This window comes from Nicotiana attenuata, chromosome 3, assembly GCF_001879085.1.
Source record: "Nicotiana attenuata strain UT chromosome 3, NIATTr2, whole genome shotgun sequence".
NCBI lineage: Eukaryota > Viridiplantae > Streptophyta > Magnoliopsida > Solanales > Solanaceae > Nicotiana > Nicotiana attenuata.
The window spans coordinates 5,912,303-5,922,995 of record NC_031991.1 but is presented as its reverse complement, the minus strand read 5'-3'; the positions used below and the strand labels follow the sequence as shown (position 1 = coordinate 5,922,995).

At 37.6% G+C, this 10,693-nt stretch overlaps 2 protein-coding genes across 2 annotated transcripts; one reads left to right on the top strand and one right to left on the bottom strand.

The window, feature by feature from the left end:
- On the top strand, positions 1,748–2,722 carry LOC109224147 (protein WEAK CHLOROPLAST MOVEMENT UNDER BLUE LIGHT 1-like). The gene has a single exon (XM_019388735.1). The coding sequence runs from the start codon at positions 1,748–1,750 to the stop codon at positions 2,720–2,722; it is 975 nt and encodes a 324-aa protein (XP_019244280.1).
- LOC109224146 (probable ATP-dependent RNA helicase ddx42) lies at positions 4,346–4,825 on the bottom strand. The gene has a single exon (XM_019388734.1). It carries the CDS (start codon positions 4,823–4,825, stop codon positions 4,346–4,348), a length of 480 nt encoding a protein of 159 aa, XP_019244279.1.

Sequence of the window (10,693 nt, the reverse complement as noted above, 5' to 3'; positions counted from 1 at the left end):
TTCTTCTCGAGAACCTTTAGTTGATGAAATCGTACCAAGTGATTTATCTTTTGTAAGTGATAGACAATACCTTCAAAAGCAAGTTGCTGGTTTAGACAAAACTGACACATATCCTACATTAGTGACCGAACTTACAATCCCTACCATCAGAGGAGATTGTAACTGGAAAAATAGTCTTCGAATGTTAATTCCTTCCATTGACCAAAGAATTTCTTCTTTTAGGATTGGATACTCTTTTGTCTATACTTACCCTTTTACTTTGGGTTTTAATCCCCCAATTGACCCAATCATCCTCAATTTTTGCCGTTTCTTTAATATTTGTCTGGCCCAAGTTGGTCCTTTAGTATGGAGAGCAGTGGCTTGTTTGAGATATCTTTCTACCAAAGCCACTATTAATTTCACCTTTTCTCATCTTATCCATTTATACCACCCTAATTTGATACGTCATGGAGTCTTTACCTTAACTGCGAGAAGCAAGAAGGTTTTGGTAAGTACAGAAGATGACAATGATCGTGGATGGTATGCCCGTTACGTTGCTGTGCGTACGGTGGATTTACTTGGTGAAACAAATATTCCCTTCCCTGAGAAGTGGAATTTTGCACGTAAGTTTTTTTTTATTTGACAGTACCTCTTTTTCTGTTGAGAATTTCGATTCTTTTTCTAAATTTGTCTCTTTTTGGTTTTTTGTAGCAACCATGGGAGATGTGGAACCTGTTCCCAACTTTCGTGGTTGGGTAGATTCAATTTTGAAGGTTGCTCCTAAGGAGCAAAGAACTTGGAAATCAATTTCCGCTTTACATGGCTGGAAAGTTAAAACACACGGTATCGCCTCTTTTCTTTATACATTTTTCTTTTTGCACATTAAGTACTTTTTTCTTAATGTTGATTGTGTATTCTTCTTTTAATCAGGATTTGGTAACAGAGGAATGACAGCTGATGTTGTCACAGCCCTTCGCATGTCTGGTAATGCTGCACTTGATTTGGACAAGACTCGAACCTTGCTTCAAAAAAGGAAAGCTATAGGAGAAGGTTCTAAGAATGAGGAAGAGGGAGGTACCTCGTCAATAGCTAGGCCACGAATTAGGAGACGAGTTATTAATAATGATGAAATTGAAGATACTCCTGCTCAAACTTCGACCACCGAGCCTGTTTTGATTCCTTCAGATGAAGACACCGTGCCAAGAAACACAAATGAATCAACTCAGCATCTCTTTGATAGTGGTTTTGAGAGTGGCGAGCTCGGACCTGTTTTCGATGAAGTTCCTCTTTCTTCATTCGCACCTATTTCTTCCATTCATTTGCCAACCGTAAGTGTTTCTTTGCCAGCATTGACTATTTCTGTTCTTTCACCAGTTTTAATTGCTTCTACTTCCATTCCTATGTCTACTTCTTCCGTTCCTGTTCCCACTCCTACGACTCCTGTGGTGTTTACCTTTTCTACTACTCCCCCTTCCGCTGTTCCATCTTCATCTGTCCCACATATAGAAATAAGTTCCAGCAATAGAAGCATGACCATGAGGAGTGTCACAACCTTTTTCTGGGAGAGCTGATACTTGGCTCCAACCTCTTATTGGAGAAATTGAAAAGAATAAGATGCAAAGCCATAGTAGTTACACTTTGATGAATGACATAGTTCATTCAACTTTGAAGGTAATTTTCTTAACCTTGAATGCTTTCCTTCTTTTTCTTTCTAAGTTCTCACTTCTATGCTTTATGACCGTAGGCTAATCATATTGGGACTGAATTGATGGGGCGAGTTTCTTCATTGGAGAAAAAGGAACGAGAGTCTACAAGGGCTCTATCTGAGGCTAGGAAAATAGCTGAGGATGCATTATTTGAGGCAGCAAACTGGAAAAAACAATTTGAGAGTACCCAAGTGACTGTAGAAGAGTTGCGGGAGAGCAAGGCTCACTTGGAGCAACAAAATCATGGCTTAACTTCTGAATTGGGAATTGCGAATGCTTCTTGGGGTCAGCTTAAAGAGGATAAAGAGCTTCTGAAACGTTCTTTATCTAGAGCCAATGATGAGATTAAAGAGCTTAAAGCACTCATGGAGAAGAAAGAAGAATACGCAAAGGAGTTAGCTCAAAACTTAAGTCATGCTCAGAATGATTTAAGAATTTCTTCTGATAGAATCCGTGCCTTGGAAAGTTCTCATGCCTCTCTTGAAGCTTCCCTGGATTCTCATTTAGCCGAGCACCAAATAATGAAAAATGACCTTGCTATGTGGGAAAAGGAATACAAGGCTTTGGAGAAGGAATATAATGCTCTTGAAGAAAATTTCAACATAGACGTGAGTTGGGCTTTTCTAAATTCTCGACGTGATGCTTTGATGGAGGCTACACAGGAAAACTTTGACTTGCAATCTGAATTGGACAAAGTCATAGACACTATCGAAAAAGGTCAACAACTTGCTGATACTCCTTCTCCGGCACTTGGAACTATTGACACCCCCTCTCCAGCACTTGAAGCTCCTGGAACAGAAGAGTGTTTGAACTCCGAAGCAGTTACTGAGGTACTTGAAGTTATAACTCCAGCTTCCGAAGTTGAAACTTCTATGACACAGTCTATGGAAATTGAAGTTCCTGTGACTGTTACTTCCCTCGTTGATGTTATCTCTTCAAGCTCAGCTGAAATCGCTCCTATTGCTGCTTCGTCAGAAGTTGTAACCGCACCTGTTATTGCTTCAGAAAGTGATGTTACAACTTTTAATGATTGTTAATGTTATCCCTTGGCAATTTTGAAGGGATCTTTTGGTGAAGTCNGTCACATGGTCACGTGGATCGGTTGTGCCGTCATATTTTGAAATGTCAGGCATTTTGAACTTTTTAGGGATTGAAAGGGGAGCAGCACTTGGTTTCCAAGGTTGTTGTGAATATTTATCCGCATCTATTCCTTTGATTATTGGGGGAACTCCAGGGATTTGCTCGATGCGCTCGTTTTGTTCTTTGAGCTGTGTCTGCAAAGTTAGTACCAAATTTTGTAAATAAGAATTATTTGTATTACCTGGATTCATTTCTCGTGGTTCAATGGGGGTTCCTTCGTTTGAATTAACAAGGCCAGAACGAGGATTCTCCAGCGTATTGTTATTAGGCGAAGGTGTGGACGGCGCAGCAGGTAACCGGCTAACTAGCGCCTGAAGAGCTTGGCTAACCCGTGCATCAATTATTCTTTGCAGAGCTTCTTCTGGTCCCTCAAAATGTTCTGATTGCTCTTGCTCATCAGCATGTGATTTAGGAGTGCCTTCACGAGATTGACGTGGTGAATTTCGAAGAGAAGGGACCACGTTAAAGTTCTGCAAATCTCCTTGATCTTGATGCATTTGATTTTCACGGTTTCCCAAGGCGTTTTCACTGTTATTATTGTCGTGTGAAATGATGATAACAACAGATAGAATGTAACTTAAAAGAATAGATTATCAGATTCCCGGTAACAGAACCAATTTGTTTTACCAAAAATATAATTTCGGTTAAAACTAGAATTTGAGATGAAAAATCGGGTTACTGATAATCAAGAGACCAAAAAAGAATAATAGGCTTTCTGAGAATAATAATAAAGCAGCGAACAAGTTTTTATTTCAATATGATGTCAACCATGATCTTTTCCCAATACAACTTCCTCCTTTTATAGTTGATTCTAGATAAAGGAATGAAACCTAAGCTTTAATGAGATAATTATGGACAATAAATGATATTAAATGAGCCGTTACACAATCATTCCTATTAAATACCAATTTTCTAATGTATCAGGTATTTAATACTGAATTTGGACTCCTTTTTGTCTTCAGATCCATGTTTTCAGTGCCTTTTGATCCACTGGCTTTAAATGACTCGAATTGATACGAGACTCGTATCTAAACTGCTTCTCGTGCCTGTTTCACTTCCTCTTCTCGTACCTGTCATCTCCCGTACCTTTTTCTTAATTGTTATACTTTGACTATTTGTCCAGTCCACGTGTCACGCCACGTCATTTTCAATATAAATTCAACTTTTTCCCAATACAATGGTATGTATTTGTAATATACTAACTCGGCCAACAAAAAAATTGTTCACGACAGACCTTTTGATGAATGTGCAATCGATTCATACCCTTAGATAATTTCTTTAAGTACAACGACTAGGCCGTGGTAATGAAGTTTAAAACTCATGTGAATTAACTTGTTTTGACTGGCACTATACATTAATAAATCGCTTACTCCAGTATAGCAAAATAAAAAGAACGTGTTTGTTTCTACTTGAAAACATCCTGATAATTTTTCCATGCAGTAAGAAAGAAGAAAGAAAGATATACTACTACATAATAGTACTAGTACTATCTAATTAAAATGAGAATTAAGCTATTAATGTTACTTCTTCCCTTTACCCATCCAAATACTTTTCCTAACCTTATTACCATCATTTGAAGGTGCTCCTTTTGCAGTAAAAACAGACTCTTCTTCCTTGACTTCATTCTTGTAACCACTTTTCATTGAATTATTGCCTTTGTTGTTCAAGCTGCAAACTTTGTGATCCTCATTATTTTCCTTTGGATTCTTGTAATGAACCATATTGGCAAGACTTGGACCAGTATTCTTTCCATTTTTAGTAAAATACTTCCTATGACTTGGGCCTGAAGAAGCATCAGAAGCCATTGAATCATCAGTATCACCATCTTCGTTGTCGTCGCGATTAATGACTTCTTTATTATTATCTTGTAATTCATCAAAATCCTCATTTTCCAGCTCATCATCATCCTCACTATTTGAAGGAGAGCCAATGTACATTGTCCAACCTGATTCGCTGCTGTTACATTCTTCTACTTCTCCAAATAATTTGGAAGAGTCCATTTTCAGTGCCAAAAGCAGAACACTCAAAAGTGAATAAAAAAGATGATAAAATACAAGAACTAAGAGTAATGCATTAAAATGAATTAAAAGACAGATGAATGGAGTTGGTAATGCTGATGAAAAAGGCAAAGGAATGTAGATGAAAAACACCTGTTAATAACATATGCTTTTTTATCTGCACAGACCAATACAGCTCTCCTACACAAAGAAAGAACGTGCCTAATCTTATACTTTTGAAAGCAACCCAAACCCCTGTATTTATTTTTGTTCTCCCTTTTTTTTCAATAGCTGGAATTAAATTTTACCTCCTGGATACATGTACATAGCCATTATTTCCCTTTACTTTATATCACCAATGGGACAGGCAGAAGCTGTTAAATATGATAGAGATACATGTCTTATACTACGCACCTATGTTGCTCGTGTTAGGACCGAAAAAAGGCAGGTATCATGCGGAAGCTAGCAAAGTAAACTTTGAACGACGATAAAGTAGATAACAGAAGAGAAATATACCAAAAGAGACACAAACATTTAACGTGGTTCGGCCAATTGACCTACGTCCACCGGCGGAGATGAGCAATCCACTATAATAAAAGAGAGTACAAAATATCGAGAGAACAACCTCACGAAGAGGCAAACCCAAGTGACACACTAATACTTGTCCCGTAAAGTTTTCCCCCTAAACACGACTCTCAAACTCCACATGGCTACATTGTGGATGCTACTGAATGAGAAGGAGGGATCCTCAACTTGTAGAAGTCCAAACTTTTTCCTACAAGAAAAAAGACTAGCCAAATATGGGAGATTTATAATTTCCTTATACAAGAAGGAAAACCCAATTATGGTAAACATGTTGTCCTTTCCTTCAAGAGATAAGAAAACCAAATATGTTAAGAAAATTAGGACAACACCTAACAGCTCGGACTCTCCAAAACAGCTGCCGCACCCATGTCGGATCCTCCAAAAATATTTTCGGAGGATTGTTGGACTTTAAGCCATTGGGCTTTAAAATAGAAGAAGTGTGAATTGGAAATGGAGGGAAATAAAATGGAGGGAAATTGAAAATTTGAAGAAGTGAACTTTTGTCTTGCACTTTGTCCCTCATTGGTGAGGGACAACCACATTTGTGTGCTTATATATAGAATCACTTCTTAAAGCTCATAAAAGGAGTTGAAGAGAATGAACCCTCGCGCCGTCGTCGTCGCTCGGCTCGGCTTCGGCTTCGGCTTCGGCTAATAAATTAATTAAATGCCAAATCACTGCTGAAAATATGCCAGAACCTGCTGCTGAAGGTTCAGAAAGTCCTTCTTATCGCGGTTCTGCCGCGACGCGGCAGGCAACGTACTCTTCTGAAAAGGCACCTTTTCCAGACACCTCTTCTGATAATTGCCTATAAATTCTGAGGCAAGGGTCCATTTTCTAAACACGAAAAACACTCCAGAACTTCTTTCTTTCTGAATATACTGCATTCTAATTCGCAGTCTCTCTCTCTCAAATTCGTAAGTGTGATTTTGCTCCGTTCTTTAAGTTCGTTGGTATCCTGCAGTTTGTATTACCACTGTTGCAGGAAGGTTTATTCCGTTTTATCCTGGGAGGATTTATTCCATTACCTTGGCAACGTGTGAGGGGGTTAAAATTCCTTAAGGACACACAAGCAAATTGTGGACTCGGAATATTTCTTGAACTCCACTATTTTTCAGATTTCTTTAATTCTTCTAACAATTTTGTTTTCCTGATTTTGTGTTTTAACACAGTATCGCTCACAGATCCGACACGCACCCATCGATATTTGCGGAGAGTCCGAGCGACATAGATACGTACGAGACAGTAGAATGTCATGAGAAGAATGAGATCCTTCCACTTTTTATAACCGGACTTTTGCGACTCGAGCCTTGAAAATAGAGAACGTAATATGATAGAGATACATGTCTTATAAAAGGCACGCGATAATAGAGTGTCATGAGATGGATGGGATCCTTCCACTTTTAACCAGACGTTTGCGCCTCGAACCTTGAAAATAGAGAACGTAATATGATAGAGATACATGTCTTATCAAAGGCACGAGATAATAGAGTGTCATGAGATGGATGGGATCCTTCCACTTTTAACTAGACGTTTGCACCTCGAGCCTTGAAAATAGAGAACGTAATATGATAGAGATTCATGTCTTATAAAAGGCACGAGACAATAGAGTGTCATGAGATGGATGAGATTCTTCCACTTTTAACCGGACATTTGGGCCTCGAGCCTCGAAAACAGAAAACGCTTCTCTTTGGTGGGCCCCACTGCGCGAATTCAAATTAGTCGGATTAGTAGGTCGTGGATACAATACATAAAGGAAAATGAAGGCAGGAAACTTCCCTTTGAGTAAATGTGAAAGGACAGAATTGGGGCTGCTCTCACTTAGGGTCATGAGGTTTAACTGGTGAAGAGAAGATAAAAATATTTATTGCTTAGAATTCTGAACATGACTCATTAATAAGAAGCTGTAATACTTTGAATGCAAAATACAGAGGAGGTGCACAGCCTATATGCTAGTGAGAATAATGTGTATAAATATTGTATAGCCCTTTGTTCTTAATTAGGGGATAAATGAACATCCTCACAACCCTCATTTATTTTTCACTACCTGATTTTGTATGTCATGTCAAATAAAACAAAAGGCATGCGAGTAAATGAAAAATGCAGCTTTTCTTCTGTGAAATTAGAAGAAAGCCAACTGGAGTTTTCTTCTATTAATAGTAGTCTTTTCAACAAACACTGAAGATTTGAACCGGAGTTGTTTGGTTGGGAAACAAGTACTTATCCAAGGATTAATTATCCTGTAATTAGTTATCTCCGGATTGTTATCCTACCTTCCCATAAAGATAAAAATAACACTACTATTTATTCCAATCAAATGTGGGATAAACTCATCTCAAATTTATTCCCGGAATTAATTGTCCCATTATCATCGTACCAAGAAGGCAAATAGAAGTTCATTAACCACTTTTTTTTCTCTTTGTTATAATTATTCCGTATCCAAATCTCAATAATTCAATAAATCTAGATTTACATCGTGTATTAAAAGGGAAAACACTCTCTACCAGCTGGAGTTTCTCCGTTATTTCTATTCCTCTTTAATTTGGTCTTTTCTTCTGTTATTTTCCCAAAGCCTTGTTGGTGCATCACAATTATGCTTCTACACCTTTTTACTTTTCTTTTTATATATATATATATATGCAAGTACTAGCACACGTTAATGATAATCTTTTTCCAGTTGTGGTATTGGCAATCTTGGATAGTGATCTGGCAAAATAATAGATCCAGAAATGGAAAATATTACTACTAGTAATTATGAATCTTTTGTTGCTATCATGTTACGTGGGGGAAGACCTAGTTTATTGGCTTTTTTGAGGGGTCATTTTTTCTTAATATTATAGGAAGGAACAAAAGGGACTTAAGATTCACAACAATGTGGGGATGGGACATACCTTGCCCTCTAATTCCCTTTTTAGTTGTTCAACACTTGTAAATCCTAGACAATGGTGATCCATGTTTTATTCTTGTTTCTTGTCCTTTTTTGGTGATCATGTCTTAAATTTCGCTTTTCTTGGGCTCCATGTGATTTAAGCAAAAATATCTAGCAAATTCTTTTTGGCAATAAGACAAAATATCCCATGGTTGGAAAGATTTCAATCAATAAGATAATGTTAGGTAAGTGTTCAAGTCAAACTTAAATCTATGTCTTTCCCATTTCAATTGTAGGAATATGTATTAAATTGCTAACATACTTTATGTCATGCTATTATCAGAACAGTACATAATTTTATTGCTAGGTCCACTCATTAAATCGGATGGGGTGTTAGACAATTATGGTTCATCCTATGTAACTTAAAACAGTTCATTGAACAGTTTTATGTGATTAGAGATATTATGAAGTTGCTGCTTTTTTTCTTATGGAACTTTCCCTCCATAGGTATTAGTTAATAACTTACTATTGTCAAATGTAACATATACACTATTTAATTTTAATTTAGTTGGATACTATTTGGATGGTAGTTCCTAGATCTAAGCATATAATTAATTAAGGAAAAAATGACACTGTATAGCCGCTCTCAAAATAATAGCCGAAAAGTATATATTTTTTGTATATATATACATTCTGTATATTATATACAAATTCTATATATTTTTTCGACTACTAAATGTAAATAGTTTCTGACGGACCAGAAAAGGGCAGCCGGTGCACTAAGCTCCCGCTATGTGCGGGGTCCGGGGAAGGGCCGGACCACAAGGGTCTATTGTATGCAGCCTTACCCTGCATTTTTGCAAGAGGCTGTTTCCACGGCTTGAACCCATGACCTCCTGGTCACATGGCAGCAACTTTACCAGTTACGCTAAGGGTCCCCTTCTTCTGACGGGCTAAAAGTGAAAAAAGCCCATTATTATGGCTTTGGGGTATTTGCATCTATACCCGCTTGTTGGGTCACGTTTTAACTTGTGCCCGCTTTACAAAAAAAATTGCAAGCGTACCCACTTTTTCGCGTAACTTCAGCATACGGGGCTGAAGTAGCAAAGGCAATCACGCAAAACTTCAGCATTCTAGTAGACGGGACTGAAGTAGCAAGTGTGCTGAACCAAGTGTGCTGAACCAATTGTGTTTGTAATTGCACACTTGGTTTGTAACTGGCGAACTTCAGCTCTAGAGCTGAAGTTTTTTGTTTTTGTAACTGGCGAACTTCAGCTCTAGAGCTGAAGTTTTTGTTTTGAACTGGTGAACTTCAGCTCTAGAGCTGAAGTTTTTGTTTTGTAACTGACGAACTTCAGCTCTAGAGCTGAAGTTTTTATTTTTGTAACTGGCGAACTTCAGCTCTAGAGCTGAAGTTTTTGCTATTTATTACTATGAATCCACAATAATCTTCAAAGCGGGAATCACATCGTATGGCAATCCACGATAATTTTCAAAGTGTGAATTCACATCGTAAAGCAATCTAAGTCCTTGTGAAATCAAACCGCTAGTATTCTTGCCAAATTACTTGTCGCGTTTGAGTTTTTAGTACTTACAATTAAAAGGAATTCTGAGTAATAGTAAGAAATATTTATTTAAAAGAGATAACTGAAGAATAAACTTCGTCAGGAATATCTCCACAACCCATGTCAATTACTGGAACATTTTCACAATCAGCGACTTCAGAAAGGAGGGGCCTATCGGATTGAGGGCGGATATAACTTTGAGGAGGAGAAGGAAGAGGAGAAAGGGGGCTGAAGTTGTTTAAAAAGTGGGTACAAATTAAAACTTTTAAAAAAAATAGGTATAGGTTAAATGGGGGCGACCAAATAGGGCGCCTGGTGCAATTTTTACCTTAATGTTGTCATACCTATATCAACAAATACAAGTGGAATTGGTGCATCAGTTGAACATGTATATAGGTGTTAATTCGGCAAAATTGGCACACCATAAAAGAAAACCACAATATGCTACGCTTTAAAAGTGTTTTTTTTTTTTTTTTAAATGAGCGATCACACATCACACAGTTCAAAATGGTATTAGAGCACACAATATGCTACTTGCTCTCCTCTTTATTCCAAATTTCACGTGCTATTTGTTTAAAGCTTGGGGAAAATATTATATTAAACCAATCAAATACAATAATTATGTTCTTTTCCATTAGTGACAGCCATAGTTCTGAATAACGGCATGTTTGAATTGCTATTAATGTATTTTAGGGAAGGTGAATTATGACTTACTGTTTTAATATGCCAAAGAATGTCTTCATTGAAAAAATGAACATCATAGCATCATGTGATGTTCGGAGACAAATTTGAAGAAAAATAAAGGGTGTGTGTGTGTGTGTGGGGGGTGGGGTACGGGGGGGGGTACCGGTT